Source organism: Parasteatoda tepidariorum, chromosome 2 (assembly GCF_982258835.1).
Source record: "Parasteatoda tepidariorum strain Cologne lab strain chromosome 2, Ptep-v5.0, whole genome shotgun sequence".
Lineage (NCBI taxonomy): Eukaryota > Metazoa > Arthropoda > Arachnida > Araneae > Theridiidae > Parasteatoda > Parasteatoda tepidariorum.
Genome location: NC_141756.1, coordinates 9,121,171 through 9,144,390, shown reverse-complemented (window position 1 = coordinate 9,144,390; position 23,220 = coordinate 9,121,171). Strand labels below are relative to the sequence as shown.

General features: G+C 28.5%; 2 protein-coding genes across 6 annotated transcripts in view; both read right to left on the bottom strand.

Annotated features, from left to right (window-relative positions):
- Positions 1–4,378: 4,378 nt before the first annotated feature.
- LOC122268917 (uncharacterized) lies at positions 4,379–13,170 on the bottom strand. The gene is made up of 2 exons (XM_087156401.1): positions 11,749–13,170; positions 4,379–10,059 (listed from the first exon to the last, which is right to left on the bottom strand). The coding sequence occupies exons 1-2, from the start codon at positions 12,043–12,045 to the stop codon at positions 9,784–9,786; spliced, it is 573 nt and encodes a 190-aa protein (XP_087012527.1). The 5' UTR covers positions 12,046–13,170; the 3' UTR covers positions 4,379–9,783.
- A 6,774-nt stretch (positions 13,171–19,944) lies between these two features.
- The window catches only part of LOC122268915 (zinc finger and BTB domain-containing protein 8A-like), a 62,550-nt gene continuing 59,274 nt past the window's right edge, over positions 19,945–23,220 (bottom strand). For all 5 annotated transcript variants that reach the window (XR_011636053.2, XR_015431250.1, XR_015431251.1 and 2 more), the window contains one exon: positions 19,945–22,064. The gene's annotated coding sequence lies outside the window, so the exon portion shown is untranslated. The remainder of the gene's footprint in view (positions 22,065–23,220) is intronic.

The following is a 23,220-nucleotide window of genomic DNA, read 5'->3' as shown; positions in this document are numbered from 1 at the left end:
AAATATCTATGTTGCGGCAGAAATTGGCAAATCAAAATTGCATGAAATTTCTAGAGGGAAAAAAAGAAACTGACATTTTGATATTTAAAAACATGTGAACATGTTTTTCAGCTGCAAATTAGCTACTACAACATGAAGCACTTTTTTAGACATATTCAAAATTGAAATTGCTATAGTCAAGTTGATATACTAAAGGCATAGCTGCGAACATGCATAGGAAAAAGTCCAATTGATTTTACAAAATAATATAGATTTCATAATAATCGCTGCATAGTGTCCTAAATATTTTACACATAGGGAATTTTATAGTCATCAAAATAGAAAACCTGCAATATTTTCCAGTTATGATTGACATTAAATGAACTTGAATCGTCATGTATTATGTTCACTCATAATTCTGAATAGTAATAGGCATTTAATTCATCAAAGATAATTAAATGAATTCAAAAAGGGAGTTCTGAATAGAAATTAACTGAATATTTTAGAACAAAAAAAGTTTTAAACTGATTCTTATAAATGAGGCTTGCTTCATTATGTATTTGTAATACGCAATTAAATATTCAAGCAAACAATTATCTGTTAAAAAATGCTATTTCAATAGGAATTTTTTTACGAAACTTATTCAATTTTAGAGAATTTTCTAAAATGTACAAAAACCAGAATAATTTTTATCAAACCAGTAGACCAGCAGAAATAGGAAAAATCCAGTAGTTTGCTGGAAAATCTAGTAGAGTTGGCAGCTAAAGTAAAGGGTTTTCCTAAAAGCTTAATGAGGTAAAAGTTATATTCTGCACATGACTGAACATCATGTGCAGAGTATAACTTGTCCATATTTGGGTATGTATTTATGAGGGTTGGATGCAAAAAGAAGAAATGCTACATAGCATCTAGTAGGATTCTTTTGTAGCGAAGAAATAAAAATATTTTTCCACAACTCGGGAATATACGTTGCTTGTAATTTTTGTTTTTAAGCAGGCAAAAATGAAAAATACTTAAAAAAGATTTTTTTCAGACTTTATCTAGTTTATGCACACCCTCCTAGCTTGCCCCTAAAGCGGTTGCATACATGACGTGCAAGCTTAGATCCGCATTGTGGGACGAGTGTTATCGACAATGTCAACTTTCATCTGTGAAAAGATACCCCAACATAGAATTGAGTGAATATGCCTGCGTGTAATCGATGAGTAGCAACAGCGTAATGACGAAAATGTCACAGTTACAGATAGCAAGTCAACTGTTCAATGAGGACCATTTATCGAAATCGGCATGCTCGAATCTAAGTGGGTGTGTTCAGATTCAGATCACGTCTGAGTCACCAATAAGAGGCGAGTGTTATTGACAATGTCAACCTTCCTCTATGAAAAAGTACCCTAACATAGAATTGAGTTAACATGTCTTATATACTTATATATAATCGGAATTGAATGATTGTATTGGTAGACACCCTACAGCACTCACTGAATGAGTAAATCAAATGCTAAAAAGTTAACAAAAATTAGCCACTTACTAATAAATTAAACAAGAGAAAAGAATTGACAAACCACAAGATGTCAACCATAGGTGAGCTTGTATTAAACAATCAGGTTAAATTGCAAATAAATAAATCAACAAATCTGGTAAATGGTTAATACGGAATTAATCTGATTGATTTTTAAACACTGTATAAAAGATTTCCTGTTGTTATTAAAAAATACTTAACAGCAATTAAACTAAGAAAAAACACTTTTTAGTGAGAATAAAATTTTGCGATAGTAAAATTGATCAAAGAAATACATAAAAAGTAATAATTTAATAAACCAAAAATGTACAAGAAAATAAAAATATAAAGTACAGATCAAAAACTACTGCACCGGATTTCAAAAATATTTGCCGCTTTCAATAACATGAATGGCCCATGTGTGCTAAGAAGCAACGAGTTCTTAACTTATGAATATAAAATTACTAACAAGAAAATTATACAATCCAAGCAGAGTTCCAGTCCCTTGAAATCTATACTACAATGCAAGGAAGCTAACAAACCTTGTATTGCTATATGGATTTCTGGGGCCAATCTATAATACAATATCAGGGAGAGAGAAAAAATTGAGAAATAAAATAAATAATTAAAAAATAAATTTATTCCATTGACTATATGATAGACAAAACTTTTCGATCTGAAAATCATGAAAAAGAAAAAATACAAACTGCTTTGTGAAAACTAATGCTTTCTTCAAAGCAACCTAAGCTCATTTTTATGTATGCACAATTCATGGGATTTGAGATGGTTTCTTTGTCGAAATGTTTTGGGACAAAAATTGCACTTATAAGGACGATCATCTGTATGAATCAGTAGATGAGTCTTCAAATTGAACTTTTTGACAGTTTCATAGGAGCAGTAGGAACAGGAATACACTCTGTGTTTCACAGGATACCCACCATATTCTTGCATATAAATATTCATTTGAATACCTAAAAATAAATAAATATTTTTAAAATAAGAACTATACATATATATCTATGTTCATTTGTCACAATAAATAAAAAAAAAAGGGTAAATATTATTGTCCCCAGCCCGACTCGACTAAAAATCTTGCAAACTGTATGAAATACGTATTTTGTCCATGGGTTAACATTTTGCTTTCAGTATATAGTCCATCTTAAAATATTACAATTACCTAGGAGGTGCAGAAACACTAGAAAAGATCTAGAGACAAAAGGAAATGAAAATACCTTAAAAATGAAATTGATTAAACAGCTGCATACATAGAATCTCTCAAGAAATTGCTGAAGGCTTATCTTTCAGCTTCGATTAAAAACCATACTGAAAATAGGAGGCTGGTACAGCGCCAAGTGCCATGTAATCACTGCAAGGATTAATGTATCATTCCACCATCTAAGATACTGCCCCAGAATATTTCCTTGGTATTTTTGCCCATAAACAATACATATATTTTTTTGCGTTAATTGTATGTTGTTTAGAAAAAATATCAGTTAAAAATTAAGAATAAGTATTTTAACAAGTATTTTATCCTTATGAATATTATCTGCAGGATTTAAGACATTAAGAAGTGGAGCCGAAATATTTAAGCCGCAAAATATAAACCAAACACAGAATATGTTTCAACTGAAATATCTGCAATAATTTTTAATACATACAAAAATAAAATAAAGAAAGAAATTTACATTCAAATAAATACAGCGAAGTAATAACTGTTTTTTAAAAGCATATCAGTTTAATTCAAACGTTGTAACTAAAAACATTTCAAGACAATTCCATATTGCATGTGAGCAATCTTTTAATAATAAAAAATAAACAATCTTGCAAGGGAAAATTTCTATTATCTTAAGCCATCAAATAAAATGGTCTCCAAAGAAATGGCAAACTATATGCCAAAATTAGTAGATCTTTTAGCCGTCAAAGACGTTACCAGGGTGCACCACGAGGAGGTAGATCTACTTTCGCACCCCAAAAAAAAAAGTTTTTCCTACTTTCAAATTTCAAAAAATTTTTAATGTTTAAAGAAATATTTACTAAAAATAATGGAACAACATATTTTGAGCATAAATCATAAGATAATCTTAATGCATAAAAAGTTTACGAGCACCATATCTGTCTGATATTTCAAATTCACTACTATAAATTTTACTAATGGAAAATAATACTAGGAAATTTTTCACTAGTGTGTCTTTTGTTTATCAACTATATTTGGAAAATTTTATTTACTAACTAACAATAAAAGTTTATCGGAATGTTTAAAACTTCTAATAAAAGTTATTTTTTTAAAAAAAAATTTATTTCATTTGAACCTCAAAAATGGATCCCAAACATCATTTGCATTTATGAACTGGCATTAAACGAAATAAAAATCTAGCAGAAAATAAATTTTAGATGATAAATATTAGTATCCACACAGAACTTCTACAGGTTATTTGGTATTATAGTAAATCTTAGTTATAGAATCTTTCTTTGTCTAATAACTACACTTTTATTAATGTGAAATCACTACTTTGAAGAATAGCTAAAATTAATAGATGAATGACTCTATATCTCCATTAAAACTAAAATAATAATAATTATAATAGTAGTTTATTAAAAAGCTTTGTAATGATTGGACAAACTTTTTAAAGATTTTTGTTGCTAGTTGAAAATTTTTACAAAATATGTTTTTAATGTAAACAATTGGAATTTGGCTATGTTTAATTAAATTTATAGTTTTTACTCACATTTATTGTGTTAATACAGTTTACTATTGAAAAATTAGGTTAGATATCAATTTATATTTTTTACTCACATTTATTCTCTTTATGCAGTTTACTATTTAAAAACTGAAAGGATTAGATTTCACAGCTTGGCTTACTATGATTTTATTAGACTTAAATGAAGACATAGATTCGATAGTTCATCAAATATTTGCAAAATTTATTCATAAAAAAATTATACAATAATACTATACAGTATTTTTAAACTTTTAATTAAATTTAAATATTTATCAAAAGAACTAAACAACAAAATTATGCATTTTTCATTTTCTATTTACGAAGTGCACAGGGAACAATGACATATTTGTCATTCACAATATATAATTAGCAATCAGTTTTACAAAAGGCATTGGTTTTAAGGCCACAATAAGATATATTCAAATAAATATTTTACAAATCTGCAGTTTATTTCACAGAATCATAATAAAGGTTTAAAATTATTTAGAATTGAACAAAGACAAAATCGCTTATCAATTAAAAAGAACTTCAATTACAAATGCTAAGTACAACATCCATAACTATTTCAAGTATAATGTTGACTACATTTGTTCCCATTAGCATTTTAAACACACTTCAAAACCTGATGTAAAGAATGTTACAAAAACGAAATGTTAGACTGATATGGGAATAATGGGTTAACAAAAAAAAATAATAATAATTAACCGGAAATATTACTTCATTCAAGAAAGTTGTAAATTCTATTATTATGCTAAAACAATTCAATTTAATGCTAAATTTTCCGGGGTAAACAACAAAAAATGTGAAAATACAAATAATCCCAATAAAACATAGAAAATATTTCTTCATATCAAAACAAAAAACAGTTTTTTATTTTATTTCCAATGCCCACCTGTGTTAACATTTCGTCAATTCAGGCATTTACAGGGCAGATTTCCAAGGGCACCATATTAGGTGGGCTAAAGTTGCTTCCACAACAGAGAATGAAAGAACATCTATAACTTGGGGGAGATTCGAACCCAGACATGCATCACTTCTTAATATTTAAACAGGATGCTTTTATTTTAAAAAACTTAAGTTATACAACTGCCTTAAATTGAGTTTTAAAAATTGAAAATACATAATACTATGGCATAATCTTATAAAATAGGAAAGACAAGGAAATGACACAAGTTTTAAACTACGAACACATACAATAAAATACAGGAAAATTCCATTAATATGTAATAGAATAATTATTTCCCGAAGGGTAAAATAATGCAAATTACTTGTATTAAATTTCAAAAATCATATTAAGTAATTTATGAGAAAATAACAAAAGTGTAAAAAAGCAAACAACCACTATAAAAAGCATAAAATATTATTTAATAATCCAAAATAGAATTTTTTTTTCTTGAGAAAACTTAAATAATTGGTTGAATTATTTTTAAAAATTAAAAATAATGGGTATTATATGTTTTTATTAGATTCCCAAATATTATTTTTATAAAAAAGATAGAAAAATGCATAGAATCATTTATCATAAACATCAATTGCGTATCATTTTGTATTCATGCTTAACTTCATGAAGCTTAAGGCTATGATTTTGAGTGAAACCTTTGTGACAAAATCTACAAACAAAAGGTCGTTCTCCAGTATGCTTGCGTACATGTTGTTTAACATTAAATAGCTTGTAACTTGAATAATTACAAAAAGGGCAAGAATACATCACAATATTTCCAAAATCACTTCAGGATTCCTGTCTTTTAATTGTTATATTCACAGCTCCCAAATCAGTCTCTACAAGATGAAAGGAACATATATGGAAATGTGAGCTTTACATTATATATAAATTTCTAATAAGTAATATAATGTTTTGTAAACACAAATATTTAATAATGTTTTTTTAAAGAATTAATTTTAATCAATTCATGCTTTAAAAAAAAATTACATTTTTAAAGAAAAAGGGTTTAAATTATACTCTAGCGGAAATTTAAGTCAATTTTACAAAACAAAAACATTGATTAAGATATAAATTCATACGATTACCCTAAAAAACTAATCTTCATGTAAAAAAAAAAGCACATCATAATGAAACAAATATTTTTTTATAATATATATACTAATATTTCTTTATATCTATACAAAACATTATCCCTGAATCTGAAAGAATTCAAACCACTTGCAGTGAAGTTCAAAAATTATATGTTATAACAGCTTCCTTAATCGCAAAATATATTGAAATGAATTTTTAAGAAAAGGACGTAAGAGTGGAAATATATTATTTCTTAAAAGTTTAACAGAATGATTCCCTATTAAAACAGATATTATACTAGTCACAAAAATATTATACTAATCACTTTTTGAAGGACAAAAAAAAAACAAAGGTACAATATGCATCAGTTGCATTTATTATTATATAATTCAATATTTAGCTTTATGAAGTTAAAAGCTATGCTGACCAGGTGGGCGACTGTGAAGTCAATGGCTGCGGGTTCGAATCCTGCTCAAGGCATGGATGTTTCTCTCTGTGTGTGATGTATGAAAGTAGTCTACCCTCAAGTTATATGGAGAAAAAAAATATGAGAGAAAGGCATAACTCTCTAAGATTTGATGAAACAGTACAGAACCATTTTAATTTAGACACAAAGATGAACAAATTAAGTAAAGAAATGAAGATAAAACAGTATGATCTAGAGGTATGCACAATTCAAATAAAAAATTTTATGCAAACAAGATACTTTTTTTTTACAGTGAAGAAAGCAATGTCTCATTGATACATTAAGATGTATTTTTATAATTGCTAATAAACTGTTTTAGAAAGAAAATATTTCATGCAATATACAAAGTTTATCAAAACTTTTATAAAGTGTGCACATGTGTTGTACCTCATTTCACATTTAAACAAATGGGCACAGATTAAATGCACCTTACAGTAAATCACATTATTCTTGAAATGTGATTCAGTTGCTTTTGTATTCGTAAGATGCACTATTAACATCTGATGGACAATTTTTTTTGTAGGTGAAAAAGATTCTTAAAAAAACGATGCTTATAGATAAGATGTTACCTGTAAGTATGGTGAGTTTATACAAATTTTTCCTCCGTAAATGTGTGGTTAATTAGCACAAAACTATTACAAAATGCACAAAGAGTGAAAGTTAATGGTGTGTGTCACAAAAAGCAAGAAAGTTAAACAATGATGACACATAATGCACTCATATAGTGAGAAGAGCAATGAAACTTCGTTCAATAACTAGCAGGGCATTTTTCTGAGCTTTATTGAGAAACAAATCTGAAAATTTTCCTTGATTGTTCCAGATATCGTCCGAGTCAGGAGTTCAATTATACTATTTCCACAGTATAAACAATTTACAATTAATACTTCTTGAGGTTAAAACAAATGAAGAAGTAAGAAATGGAATAATTCAATGTTTAGTTGTTTCGTGAAACTTAAGATTTTGATTTCGAGTGAAAGGTGTTAATGGTTAGTTAATAACAAATGAATTAAAAATAATGAACAGAGTTAATGTCGTGTGTCACAAAAAGCAGGAAAGTTAAACAATGAAGACACATAATGCACTCGTACAGTGAGAAGAGCAATGAAACTTTGTTCAATAAACGGCAGGGCATTTTTTTGAACTTTATTGAGAAACAAATCTGAAAATTTTTCTTGATTATTCCAGATATCGTCTGAGTCATGAGTTCAATTATACTATTACCACAGTATAAACAAATTACAGTTAATACTTCTTGAGGTTATAACAAATGAAGAAGTAAAGAATTTAAATAATTCAATGTTTAGTTGTTTCGTGAAACTTAAGATTTTGATTTCGAGTGAACGCCTTATGACAAAATCTACAAACAAAAGGTCGTGCTCCAGTATGCTGACGAGCATGCTGTTTGACATTATGTAGTTTATAACTAGTATAATCACAAACTGGGCAAGAGTATGTTACAAGACTTCCAAATTCACTCACAGATTCATGCCTTTTTATAAACATATGTCTAGCTTCCTTGTTAGTCACTACAAGATAAAATAGAGAGAAAAAAAAAGAAGTTAAATCAAATATTTTTTTAGATAAATATTTAAATTTTTTATTATTTAGAACACATTTATTTACTTCTAATTGTTATAAAATATCAATAACGTACAAACACATTGGGATATGCAAAGATGCCACAATGGTTTAAAAGCATAGCTTTAGGTGTGGGAAATTAATAATGATCAGTGAACTGTAAACTAAAACCACTGTAAACAGAAAAATTGAAGCAGATCTAAAACGTAGTTGCTGCCAGAGTGAAAAGGATTTGTTCATTTTTCACTCAGTAGAAGGCGGTAGTTGTCATGCAAAAAATAAAAAAATAGCTAGGACATCTTGGGGGCTAAAGTGGGCCCATTTCAATGAGGCGGAACGGGCTCGAATCCCAGTCGTTACGAATTCCGCATCCGGACTGCACCGACCACAGTGCTGATGTGAAATATCCTCAGTGGTAGACAGATCATGGGTTAGAGTCCCCTTGCCATCAGGCTAACCGTGGGAGGTTCTCATGGTCTTCCTCTCCATGTAGAGCAAATGCGGGTTAGCTCCATCAAAAAAAAGTCCTCCACAAAGGCAAACTTCTCCCCATCTTCGATCCAGAAGTTTCCTTGTCATCTGGATTGGGTTCAAAATTACAAGGGTACAGAGTAGAAGATTAGTAGTCGTAAACCCATAAAATTGGGTTGGCTGTTCAACAACAGTTATAAAACAAAAAATACTGCTGATGAATGCTCGATTCGTATACTGATCCTGAATTAAACTGAATAGAGCTGATGTAAACCCCCCCCCCGCCCAGATGCAGATGGCTCAAGGGTTAAACCCCTTTAACTATTGGAGGGTTTCCTCTCCTTATTTATCTAAAAATTTCCTCACGGGCAGGTTTGTTCAGATCCTAGATTTGGAAGTTCTTTTTCTTCTGGGTTAGGTTCCAATTCACAAGGTTAAAATGAGCATTGATGCTATAAATCCAAAAAAGGAACAGATATTCAATGCTGCTGATCAAAAGAAATGGAAGATAACTAGCAACTATCAGTCTTTTCAATCGATTTTCAAAAGCAGTATATAGAGGGGGAAAGCAGCCAAGCTGTCTACTTTTTAACAGCAGAATCTGTTAAGAAATCTTAAATTAGATGGACAACTGGAATGATTTTATATGGTCCCTTTTTGTGGATTCATGAGTAAAACAAGTACATGCTTAACTTTCAGGCGTGAATATTATAGAACGATGGCTGACAACTGATCGGTTATGATGCCATTGCGTGACAACTATCACCCTTCTACAGCAAAAAGTATGTTAGTGACATTGGTCTCATTAGCAATTACTTTCAAAAGAGTAGAAATAAAATCATATTTAACAGCAAAAATAGGATAAAATAACAAAAAGGAACTGAAATTATATAAAGAGAATAAGAGGAATTCTAAAAGAAAGCAAAAATAGGATCATAAATAGTTAAGATTTCAAATGAAAGAAATTTCCGAATAAAAACATACAAAAATTTTCTGCACATAAAAGTAACATTATTAACTTAAGAACAAATTAATCAAACCAACTTATTAAAATCTTTTAAAGCCTATGTTTAGCTTCATGGACTTTGAGATTATGTTTTTGAGTAAAACTTTTACAGCAAAATTTGCAAACAAAGGGCCTCTCTCCGGTATGTTTACGAAGGTGTTGTTTTACATTGGATAGAACATAGCTTGAATAATTGCAAAAAGAACAATAAAATGTTGAAATGTTTCCAAAACCGCTTGAAGTTTTCTTGATCCTAATTGCATTGTTTTCAGCTCTATTGTTGATGTCTACAATATACATAAACAAAATGTTAGCATTTGGAGATTGTTAATTCATTTTTAATATTTTTTAAAATATTCAATTAGGGGCCGTTCAAAAAGTACGTACATCCCGAAGGGGAGGGAGAGGATTTGCTATTTTGTACGGTTTTGTATGATGGGGAGGGGGGGAGGTATTATACAAAGTACGTACATTATAAGCATGCATCAAATTTAAATTTGACTTTTTTATACACACTCCTTAAATAAATATTTAATTTTATTTAAAACATAATTATTTTAATTTTTATGAAAAAGGGGGGTAGACTGATAAAATGTATGTACTCTAAGTGGGGGGAGTAAGACCTTATGTACGGTAATGCACGAAAAGGGGGGAGGGGGTTAAAATTTCTCCATTTTTGTGTACGTACTTTTTGAACGGCCCCTAAAATAAATATTAGGATAAAAAAGAAAATGTAAACAAATTCAAATTTATTCAAAACTTCCAAAAAAATTGTACATTTATTTTTAATAGCATTGAATTTAAAATTAAAGCACATAACAATCTTTTTAAAAGGCATTTGAGATGAAAAACAAAAAATAAATTTTTAAAAACTTATTAGAAATATAAAACATAATTAATTAGAAACAGAAAGGGTCAAAAACCATACTATAATTTTGATACTATTAACAAGCATTATTATTTGAGTTAATCTGTTATTTTGTGTCTCACAGTCCTGCGGACAATACTTGTTTTAACATAAAAACTATTATACTTCTTTAAATTATTTTTGTTCGTGTACAGTACAGTATGCCAAAAAAAAATGGACCACCCTGAATAATTTTTAATCTGATGATTGGATCTTTATGTTCTAAGACTCAATTTTAATGGCTTGAAAAACGCACTCAAAGGTTGGACCCCTTAATGTTAATTTTTGCCTATTTCGTCATATCTCAAGAACTTTTTAGGAGAATTAAAAACAATTCAACATTTCTTTACAACCCAAATTTTTTTCAACTATCTTTAAATAAAATAATAAATATTTACTAACATTTATAGTTTGCATGGAATTATCTTTGGATAATCGAATTTTAATATGTGTGCAAAAAATTATCGTTTCACCTAAAAAGCTCTCGAGACATGGCGAAATATGCAAAAAGTAAAATTAACATTAAGGGGTCCAAACTTTTGATCCCTCTCCTGCCTAACTATGGGGACCATATATTTTGGGGGTCAAAAACACAAATCAATTGTAAAAAAAGTATGTTTATTCAGAGAAAGTACGTTTTCGTAACTTAAAATATCACTTGCACTAATTAATTAGCATAATTGAGGTCACCTTCTTGAATAATTAAGATTGAGTCCTATAATATAAAGATCTAATCATTAAATCAAAAGTTATTCAGAGTGGTCCGCTTTTTTTTTTTTGGCACACTGTACAGACATTATTTTATCTATTTCTTGTGACAATCCTTTTTTCTTCACAAAATATAAAACACAGATTTTTAAGATAAATAGATTTTTTAGAAGATTTTTAAAAACATAAATATTTAAAAATGAGTAATGTTACAAATTCTTAATGATATAAAGCCTATATAAATTTTTAATTCAAAATCAATCAGTTTTATTAGATTACAAGTCTTCAATTTCTTTCATAATTAGGAGAACAAATCACTTGAGATAAAAACACAAAATGCACATTTACATGCTGTTAACTGTTGGGGAACATTTTGTGAGATGTAACAAATTTATTTTTTAAACAAAATTTTCATTGAGTCTATGTTTAGCTTCATGAACCTTGAGATTATGTTTTTGAGTAAAACTTTTTGAACAAAATTTGCAAACAAAAGGTCGCTCTCCAGTATGTTTACGGAGATGTTTTTTGACGTTAGATAGAACATAGCTTGAATAATTGCAAAAAGAACAATAAAATGTTGAAACAGTTCCAAAATCACTTGTAGTCCTCTGGATCCTAATTGCATTATTTTCAAATCCTTTGTAGATGTCTACAATATACATAAACAACAATGTTAATTCTTTTAATTTATTATTCATGCTTTTAAAGCAATCACATAAACTGAAAGATGCATACAGTAATAGAAAGGAAAAAAAATTTAACAAAACTATAACAGATTTAAAACATACAAATATATTGCACCTTTATTTTAGTAACAGTATGATTAAAAATAAAAAACTTTTAAAACAAGTTTTCTCCCTTTTTTCTGATTGAATGAAAGTTAAAAAAAATAGAAATGAATAGAATAAAATTTTAAAAAAAGAAGAAAAAATTAAACACAAATAAAAATGTTAAAAATCATGCAGCCTAAAAACAAGTATCTATCCCAATCTTTCACACAGACCATTTAACAAAATGGTCATTTGTCATTTAAGTTGATTTAGACCTCTCTCGTGAAACCCACCAGCATTTGCCTTTGCCAAGTCACTCCTCGGACTTCTTTTTGCCATCAGGGGCCCCAAGAGAGTGAAACATCTCTGAAATTTTGTCTTTGCAATTTTAATACATGTCCCATCCATTTCCCCTTTTCCTGTTGATTTCTTCTGTTATAGTGGAGTTTGCTTTTCCCTCATACTGTTTTATTTCTTATTTTGATGGACCAAGAGATTTTGAATGTTCTTCCAAGTCTGTTATAGTGAAAAAACTCAAATTGTTGGATGTTTAAGGCACCCTATATCGGCCCCAATTGTTAAAATTGCTCCAACTATTATTTTATGGACATTGATTTTTGTTCTCTATTCAATGCTTGTTATCTTCCAGAATTTTTTGAGGCCTTAAGATACTATATTAAGATACATTGATTTATTTATCCTATCTTTCACCGATGAAGATACTCTTTCATGGATGACCTTTTTTGTTTGAGAACACACACGCTTGCATTGTATAATGCGCTTCTCATTAAAGTCTTTTTTCTTCGTAAAATAAATAACAAGAGAAACTCTAAGAAGTTTGGAGTATTGACATAGATAAGCCTACTTAAATGTAGCATTTAGGTTGTTGAAGATTTAATTACAACTAGGTAACTTCTTCCAAAAATGAGAGAATGAACCGCCCGAGGTAAAAGCACACATATAGTTACAGGTTATTTAACTCTCGGCAAAATATTTTACGAATAATTGCAAAAAATGGTTGATTTATTTTAAAAAATTCAGTTATTCATATTTAAATTTTATAAGATATTGAGTCTATATGTTTGGCTTCATGAGCTTTGAGATTATGTTTTTGAGTAAAACTTTTACAGCAAAACTTGCAAACGAAAGGTCGTTCACCAGTATGTTTACGAATGTGTTGTTTTACGTTAGTCATAAAATTGCTTGAATAATTGCAATAAGAGCAAGAAAATGTAGAAATATTTCCAAAACCACAAGTAGATGTTTCTTTTCTAATTGGAATACCCTCAGGTCCATTGTAGATGTCTATAAGATACATAAACAAAAATATTAAAATCTTTAACGACTATAATAAGAAAATTGATGTCAAATATAAAAGCATAAATATACAATGTAGATAAGAATTTATCTAATAAATGGTAAGATAAGGGTGCAAAATCCACAACCTTTAAAAAGCCTTTATGTGTACCTTCACAACCAAAAAAAAAAAAAAAAGGAAAATTAATTATATTGAAAACAACATAGCTAGAGGCATCAATATATTTAACAGCTGTTTTTTTTAATATTAACAAACAAATAAACACAATATTGTAACAATAATATTCCAAAATATAGAGAAACTAATATAATTTTGATGCTAAGAAAACTTTCTTTAACCAAAATATGCTATAGAAAGTTCTGTTCTCAGTTAAGGTGAAATGTAAAAATTAAATAAATATTTCTATTTACATATATAAACCTGCCATTATTTAATGTCATTAAAAAATAGATAGTTTAATTTTATAAAAAAAATGAAAGCCCACTTAGTTAAAACAATTGTTAACAAATCATAGAATGAGAAGCTGCTGATGACTTTTCGGGTAAGGTGGAAGACGTTCATGGAAGCCCTAAGCTTCATGCACGAGTGATGAAAAAATAAGTATTTAAGTAAGAACAACAAAAAAAGCCAAACTTTGCACAAAAAATTAGATTGAAATTATACATTCTTTATAAACATAGTAAAAAAATAAATAAATTTTTACTTTGTCCTTTAATTTTGAAGAAAAATTTATACTGTTATTATTTCACTAAAGAATACGGAAGTTATAACTAAGAAATTTAAAAACTGAAATCATAGTAGCACTCCAAAGACAGAAGAAATTATTTTGTAGCTTTCTTCCAAGAAAGGTTATGCACCCCTACGACAAATATAAAAAAATATATCTGAAAAATTACTGAAATAAAGTGGTCAGTTTTAAACAAGTGGAAACTGATTTATTTTCAATACACACCTAATCAGGAAAGATTTTTCCTAGTAGATATTAAATAACAATTCAATTGACATATTAAAAAAAATTACAGCAGGCTAATTGTGCAGTGAAACTGAATTTTAATCATGCATGATTTAATTTGAAAAGTGTTTAAGAAAAAATGATAATATTGCTTAACACTCAAACTTACTAATTAATTTTAAAAATTTACTAATTGAAGTACAGTGGAGCATCGTTTATACGACGCCGAAGGGACCACCGAAAAACGTCGTATAAACGATTGCGTCGTATAATCGATTTTTACTTCTAAAACTGAAACTAACTCTGTTTTCAGTTAATTTTAATGTATAACGTGTCGATTTACATAAATTTCTAAATTAGACAAAGCGAAACAAACAAATAGGCAAAGAAGAAAAATTGCAGTGAGCAATTTGAATGTATGTAGAATCGATGGGTGGGCTGGAGGGCTGGACATTGGTCGATGAATAGCAAAATTTTTCGTTTTTGCCTCTTCATAACATTGTCTAGTTTTTTCAGTCATCTAGTAAAAATTACGGTCGTCATCCAAGCATTCTTGTTGGCACCCTTTTCTGTATCATTCATGTTGGCAAATTCCGCCCTTTTTTAAAATACACAAGAAAAAATAAAAAATTAAATAAACGTGAACAAAATCTAAAAACCGACGTATAACCGATTCTGTGCGTCGTATAAACGATATATTTTTACATTAAAATGAATAGGAATGATTTGGGACCACACTAAAACGTCGTATAAATGTAAACGTCGTATAAATGATCGTCGTATAAACGATGCTCCACTGTAGTTAAAAGCCAATACTTTAATAAATGGTTGATAAATTTCTTATGATTCGTTTTCTATTGCAAAACTATAAAAATCTAAATCACTTATGCATATAATTCCTATTAATACGAATAACTAAAATATAAGATGGTTTTTCTTGTATGATGTTTAGAAAATATATTGGCGTAAATTCACGAAATTAAATTTTTATCATTCACGATTTAAGTAACATTTAAATAAAATTATTTAAAAAAAATAAAAAAAACACTGTTGAAATGCAATAAACCAATTGCATTGAATGCAATTGATAATGTACTAATGCTTTCATAAATGTAAAAAAGTGGTCTTACTCTTACAACAATCTAAAACACCCAGAGGGAAAGGACAAATACTAAACTTGAAAAACATTAATTCTATAGTTAAATAGAATGATGAAAAAGATCAAAATGATGACCAATTAGCACAGTTTTCAGCCTTAAATATTATCCCTTTTGATGAACAAAACAGTTAAGTAGCTTTAACATAACCTTTTAAATACTAATCTGGAACTGAATTAAATATGGCCTGGTTCACTGCACAAAACAGATTTTTCTAAATGTTATTCGATAAAAAAAACTATCTAATATGCAACTAGTAATGTCATTCCTGGTCACTTATTCCTGCCTACCTGATTCCTTGAACTATTGAACTCAAAAACAAGACATATCATTGACTTAATTTTTTTAAATGTTGAACTCAAATGAAGTTTATAATATGGTCTGGTTGCTTTACTGCACAACAGATTTTACTAAATATAATTGTGGACAAAAAAAAATAATAATAATAATAATGCCCAGCAACTAAATATTTTCCGATACATTGAAATATTTAGGCTTAATATATACAAAGCTATTTGTAAAGATGATTAGTATATTATCCTAATGATAAAAATATACAAATAAGCCCAAGAAAAAAAAAGACATTTTATTTTTAAAAAATTTAAAATTCTCCATTTATACGCACAAAGTATAAATTTACAGTCATCAATATTTTTACGCTTGTACAGATCTAGTTATACAACATAATGCTTAGTTTCATGCAGTAGGAGGTTGTGTTTGCGAGTGAAACTCTTTTTGCAAAATTTACAAACAAATGGCCGTTCTTTGGTATGAGTAACAAGATGGTGCTTCAAATTAGTTTTAATAAGGGTAGTGTAGTTACAATACATGCACGAATGTAAACGATTGTTTAACAAATCAATGTCCATTTCTTTTTCCACACAATAAACAGCTTCTTTCAAAACAAATCCAGTCCCTAAAATACAGAATTTTTATTTTTAATAGTAGTATAATTCAACCATAAAACAGAAAATTTGGATGAGAACGGTGGGGAAAAAAACAAAAGTGTACAAAATCTAATTTTGTTACTTTAATGTCTCAATGATGACCTCAGAAATTAAAATAATACAGCAGCTAAAGCAAACAAACAACATTAGGCTGAATTAAGATGTGGATAGAGCCATTTTAAAAAAGTAATCTCTTTCCAAACAAAATAAAGGCATCATATATAGAAAAATGTTAAGGTAAGTGAGTGATTAAATTATAGCATTGAATTAAATTACATAAAAATTTATTGACTTATAATTTTTTTTTCCTTCGTTACTAAATTATAAAAAATAACCAATAATAAGAAGAGTTCCAACAACAATGCGATAATATTTACTGACAAGGAACATACCAAAAGTGACACTTGCTTATTGAGATGGAATAACATACATTATAAATAAAGCTTTAGACTAGAAAATGATACATGAAGACAATTTTAACTATTTTAAAAAAGCTATAAAATTATAGATTTACAAAAACTGAAATTTGTTTTTCAAATAAGAAGCAATTTTTTTTTAAAATTTGCAATCAAAAAGCATTGTTGGCTGCAAAAGGTAGAACATACTTTAACATTAACAGACCAGTTATTTTATTTCTGAACTACTGAAATTTTAAGTCAATTGGTCCAAAGAACCAATTTTTTTCTGTAGATTTACCAATACTATATTCATTTATTGCTCTTAGATAATAACAGTTACAAGAGTCGATGTAACATTTAATTAAATAGAATTTATTTTTAGGGTAAAGTCAAGACATTTTCCAAAAAGCAAATTCAGACGTAGATGAAGGTGACAGTAAAAACAGTATTAAGCCGTTTACAGTTTAGTGTTAAAAAAAATCCCAATTATAAAATATTAATAAGTTACATTGCAATACTAACTTATAGCAGAAAATGAACACTTGCTAAACAAAGCATACAACTTTTCTTAACGGAAGTGCATTTTAAAATACATATATTAAAAGCAATTAAGTAAAATAAATAAGAAAATACTCAAATTGAATATTTAATGTAGAATCAAAATTATGGTTGTGACAATAAAAAAAAAATTTTAAATTATCACACACAAAAACTAGTGAATTTTAAAAGATAAACAAATTTCACCATTTTGAATAGCTAATATTAATATACACTTATAGACATAAACTTTGTCCATACTACCTAATTATAATATAGTATGTACCATACATATATACCAACTACACTGGTTGACAAAATGAAGAGATGGAAAACATTTTCCCAAATATCTCAAAAAATACTGAATTGAAATAAATAAAATTTGGTATGGATATAGCTTATTCCATGATAATAAAGTATGCAAAACAAAAATGAAAGTGCCATTCACTGGCAAAATCTATTGCCAATAAATCCAATGTAGTCTGAACTTAAGGATAAAAGATAACAATAAAATGGAGGCTTGTACAGCGTGTGTTGCCTCTAGTATGGTGTATGGTCACCCCTGACAGACAGACTGCATGCACAACCAGTATACATGCTGTTAATAAGGGAGTTAAGGAGGACTTGTGGAAGGTTTTGGGGAGAGGTTGGCGCATCGCAATAGCTCTCCCAAGAGCATCCCAAGCATGTTCAATAGGATTCAGGCACGTGCCTAGGGCCTACGAAAAACTTGGGAGAAAAAAATTTGTTGACAAAAATAATTTAGCTTTAAAAACAACAAGTGTATTTTGCACAAAATTATGAAGATACAAATAAAAATATAATATTTTTCGGTAATAAATTATTTTGCAGAATCTTATGATCTAATATATTACTTTTTTGCGATTTTTGGATTCAACGAAATCGTGTATTATGCTGTCGAATTCCAAATCGATATCAACTGCAATATCGGCAGTATGTCGGTATTGCAGATAAAGTTCGATAAACAAATTGGTAAAATAAAATCCATATTAATAAAAATGTTTAAAAAAAATATGCAAGAAAATTTTAGCATACATTTTGAAAAGAGGGGAGGAGTGGGGGAAGGAGGGGAGGGCCCAAAAACGGCTATGACTAGGGCCTACGAAAGGTATAATCCGGCTCTGGATTCAGGTCAAGGAATTTGGCTCACCAATTCATTCGTTGAATATCCTCGCTTTCCAGATACTCATCAACCATGAGAGCCCTATGTGGTCGTGCATTGTCGTCCATAAAAATGAAGTCGGGGCCAACAGCACCCCTGAAAAGATGCACATAGGGTTCTAGGACCTCCCGAAAGGATCTAGGACCCTTTCGATAATGTTGCTGGGATGGTATCAGGTTCCAGATTCCCTCCATATCAATAACCGTCCAGAGGTAGCGTCATAGAAGAATATAGCGTCGTAGAAATGTGCGAAAATGCTTTCTGTCTCTTAATTTTGTCCACCAGTGTAGTTACTACATCCAATTAAACTACATAGTGCTTAGCTTCATGCAGTACAAGATTGTGCTTGCGAGTGAAATCTTTTTTGCAGACTTTACAAACAAATGGTCGTTCTTTGGTATGAGTAACCAGATGGTGTTTTAAATTAGTTTTATTGTATGTTGAATAGCTGCAATACATGCACGGATGTAAACGGAATTTCGACAATTCCAAGTCTATTCCATTGTCTTTATAATGAAGAACTCGTTTCAAAACAAATCCTGTTCCTAGAATATAGAATTTTTATATACAGTACAAGCAGTTTAAAACTATATAACGACATAATAAAATAAAATTATGCTTCCTGCCTAATTTTATCACTTTACAATTTTACATATTACTAAGGTAATGAACTATATGAACAGTTAGATTAATTGTGAATTAAATAAAGATACAGCATTATGTTTTGTATGATCAGACCAACATACCGAACAAAAAGCAGGGAAGTTTGTGGAAAAGTGATTAAGTGTTTCCGTTGTGCATTCAGAGTGGATTCTTATAATTCTTTACTGTTTGATGATGGATAAAACTCTTGTTTTGAAGTATAAAAGAATTTTATTAAGTAATTCCTTTCATTTCTGTTAATAACTATCAAGCTGAGCCCCATTATAATAAGAATGCAGGGATTGAGATAATCAGTTCCTTAAAAAGGTGTGCTCGTTACATCCCACTCAATAGAAATTTTCACAAATAAAAGTCATAGTGCACAAAAATTGAATTAAAAATGTTTCAAAATGGGTTAATTGTTATGATTTACATTAAAGTGAAAAATATGTGAGCATTATTTATGATTTAACTTTATTCTTATCTTATTCTTATTATCAACTTATGTTAATCTACAACATTCATGATACTAAGCATAACAGCACAATATATTAACATGGCTATTTTTGATAACATTAGAAATTTTACATAATTACTTTTCATTTCATATCTGCATAGAATTTTTCAACTATTTGAATGAAGGGATTATTTGGAACGCTTCTGAAAGGAGTGAGATCTTCACAAACAGTAATTCAACTTTTTCAGTTTATTTCAATAAATCAATTTTCCACAAGTTAGTGAAAATTTCTACATTGAATGCAAGCTAGGTTTAAAACAACATTGTTTTATATAGGTTTTTAAACATAGAAAGAACCAACCATACAATAAAATTTTTCTTGTTATATCCGGGATACAATTAAGTCAAAATTTTCAAAAAATAAGTTAAGATAGAACTTAAAAATGCAGATTTGATTCTAATCCAACACAATAATTGCTTTTAATAAACATGAAGCATTTATTAAGTTTATTTTTGTGACCTAAATTCACATTCATAATTTGTTAAATTAATAATTTCTAAGTAAAATCAAATTAAGAAACAAAACAATGAAAATAAAAATGGAAAGTCATATCGAACTAAGTCCTAATATGAAAGAGTTTCCTATCTTAAGACAATGATTGACTAAACTTTTTCATTTTTAAATCCCAAGACAAAATATTAATTGACCGCCTAACTAAATTAGCTTTTATTTTGGAATGAACAAATAGCGCTGAAAATTTTTTTTTATTATTAATCTCGAGTTTTCCATTTGTTTGAATACATAATACAAAAGGAACATAGGTATATAGTTGATTGAAACATATTAATTTAAATAAAATTTTATAAGGAAAGAAATATCAATAATTTATGGAACAAAATAGTTTTATTAATAATTATGGAACACAAACGTGCACTGTATTACAATCTTAAATACTTAAAAAATATCTTACTTAAGATGTGCATATACAATATCTTCTTATTTAGGCACACAATCTGTATTTCTTAGATGAATTTAATTTCCAAGGAAAGATGATTATTTTTAAAATTCAGGTAAGCGTTAATTTCATTACGATTTACATATTGACAAAATGTTCTTACATAAAACTACAATAATTGCATGTTTTGTTAACAAAATGTTCCTTGTTTTGGAGAAAAATTTTGACTTATAAGGAAAAAAAAACTAAGAAGGATGAGAAGAATTACAAGAGTTGGTGAACGAAGGGATCTACTATTATAAATATACCTTTCTTCAAAATAAAAATGTATATACAATAAAAATTTCTGTTTCTTAAAGAAGAACAAAAATAAATAAAATAAATTTATACAAATTTTTTATTTTCTATTTTTAATCTTTTGCATTATATACAAAATGCAAAATACATATATACATTTTATGCATCAACGCTAAAAATTATGAAATTCAAATATTTGATAACACAATTTTTTTCTAAAGCTAACACCACAGGTAACTAAATATAACTTGATATTGTTTAATGAGAAATCGAATTAAAATAATCACACATCAATGTGAAATAGGGAACAGAAGCTCTAGAAATGAGTAGTAAAAATGTGTAGACTAATATTAATGTCATATTTCTGTAACCAAATTTTTAGGTAGTGAAAGATTATAAAAATATAAAATTAACAATATTGCTTTAAAAAATATTGCATTAGAGGAATTTTGTTATTATTTATTTATTCCTGTTTAAATAATGAAGAAGTGTTTAAAAATTATATAGAATTGAATTGATACAAAAAAATTAATTTCATTTCAATATCACACATAAGTGGTTTATAATGAAAAGTTTTAAGGCAACTAAAATAAGCAAAACTATTTAGAATATAACACATTTTTACGATTTAAATTCATGCCTATTTTATAAACAAAATTTCACACTATAAAAACACAGCAGAAATTATGAACAAATTCTTAAAAGATATTGGAAAATTAATTAGCAGCTTCTAAATTTAAAATTCAAACACAATGTTTTGCTGGTGCCAACATAAACTATGAATAAGAAAATAATATAAAAAGTTTATCTCATTCTTATAATCTTTGCATTCAGAACACATGTTGAGATGATAATAAAAACCATTTATCTTTACAACTTATGAACACTGTATATGTGATTTTGCAAATTTTGGTTCGAAGTAAATTTTTTCCTACAAAATTTACACTGATAAGGTTTTTCCCCAGTATGAACACGGGAATGCATTTTTAAGTTCCATTTGTAAAATGTTCTATAAGGGCAGTAAGAGCATAAATATTCAGTAACATCGGTTGATCTTCCTGAAACCTCACATTTAGCTGGCTCAACATAAATATTTCTTTTACCTAAGACATGCATGAGAAAAAAAAACAATATTATACACTATACAGGACAAATAAAAATAACTTTAGCATGATAAAGAAAGTACAGTTAAAGCATTGGAAAATATTATTATTATTATTTCAGTTCAAATACTGAGGAAGTGTTTTAAAACTATATAGAATTAAATTAGTAAAAAAATTAATTTAATTTTTAAGATAACAAAAATATGTTACACAATTTACAATATACAGTGCCCGCCACTAATAAAATCACAGGATAATAAAATCAGCCGCTTTATAAAATCAAATCGGCAAGAACCGAATTGTTACAATATTAATACATGTTAAAAACATCCTTTAATAAAATCAATGCCGCCGCTTTTTGAAATCAAAATTTGGACTACATAATAAATCAAAGGTGCAATATTTCAACTTTTTTTTATTCTTATTTAAAAAAAATTTTATTTTTTTGAAGTTTAAAGATTTTTTTAGAAGAAGCAACAGTTACTCACAAACCTGTGAAACAGGTGTGGTTAGCACTTTCCTGCGATATACATAGTGTAAGAGTTAAGGAAAAATGTGGGTGGTAAGCAGCTAGTTCATAGAAATCAATTTATCAATGCTAATTCCTTGACTTGAATGAAGTTTGGAGAAACCTATCTCACTCAACAGGGGTCGAATTCTTATCTTACTTTTTATTGAATGAACCATAGAAGGGAGACAAGTTTCTTTTGTTATCTATCTTAACACAGAACATGAATAGATATCCAAAAACTGTCTGTGCACATGTTCCATATTATTTAAGTCGTTTGAGTAAATTATAGTTAAAGCACAAATCATTTTTAAGTTCGTTTGGTGTTAAATTTTATCAGCATGCCGAAAAGGAAGGATTTGAGTCTTAAAGATAAATTCGAAGCGTTGCAAAACTATGATCAGCTTCCTAAATGTAGTCAATGTGAAGCTTCAATGGAGATGGAGACGGGGCTCATAACTGTTTTGAAGAAATGATCAGCAATGAAGAAAATGAAATGGACGAGAATTTTTCACGTTACGTAGCTATTGATGATAACCTGCAAACATCAGGAGAAAAATCTGATTCTAAAATTGTTACAGACATCAAAAATTCCAAAGTTATTTCCCATCAAGAAATGGAGGAATCAGACTCAGAAGATGAACTCAT

Bases quoted from the DNA above. Each gene is read 5' to 3' on its own strand.
- LOC122268917 (XM_087156401.1), bottom strand. From the start codon at position 12,045: ATGAATAATAAATTAAAAGAATTAACATTGTTGTTTATGTATATTGTA. The intron at 10,060-11,748 runs TAAAAAATAAAT...AAAATGAATTAA, and splicing joins GACTCAATGAAAATTTTGTT to CAATCTCCAAATGCTAACAT.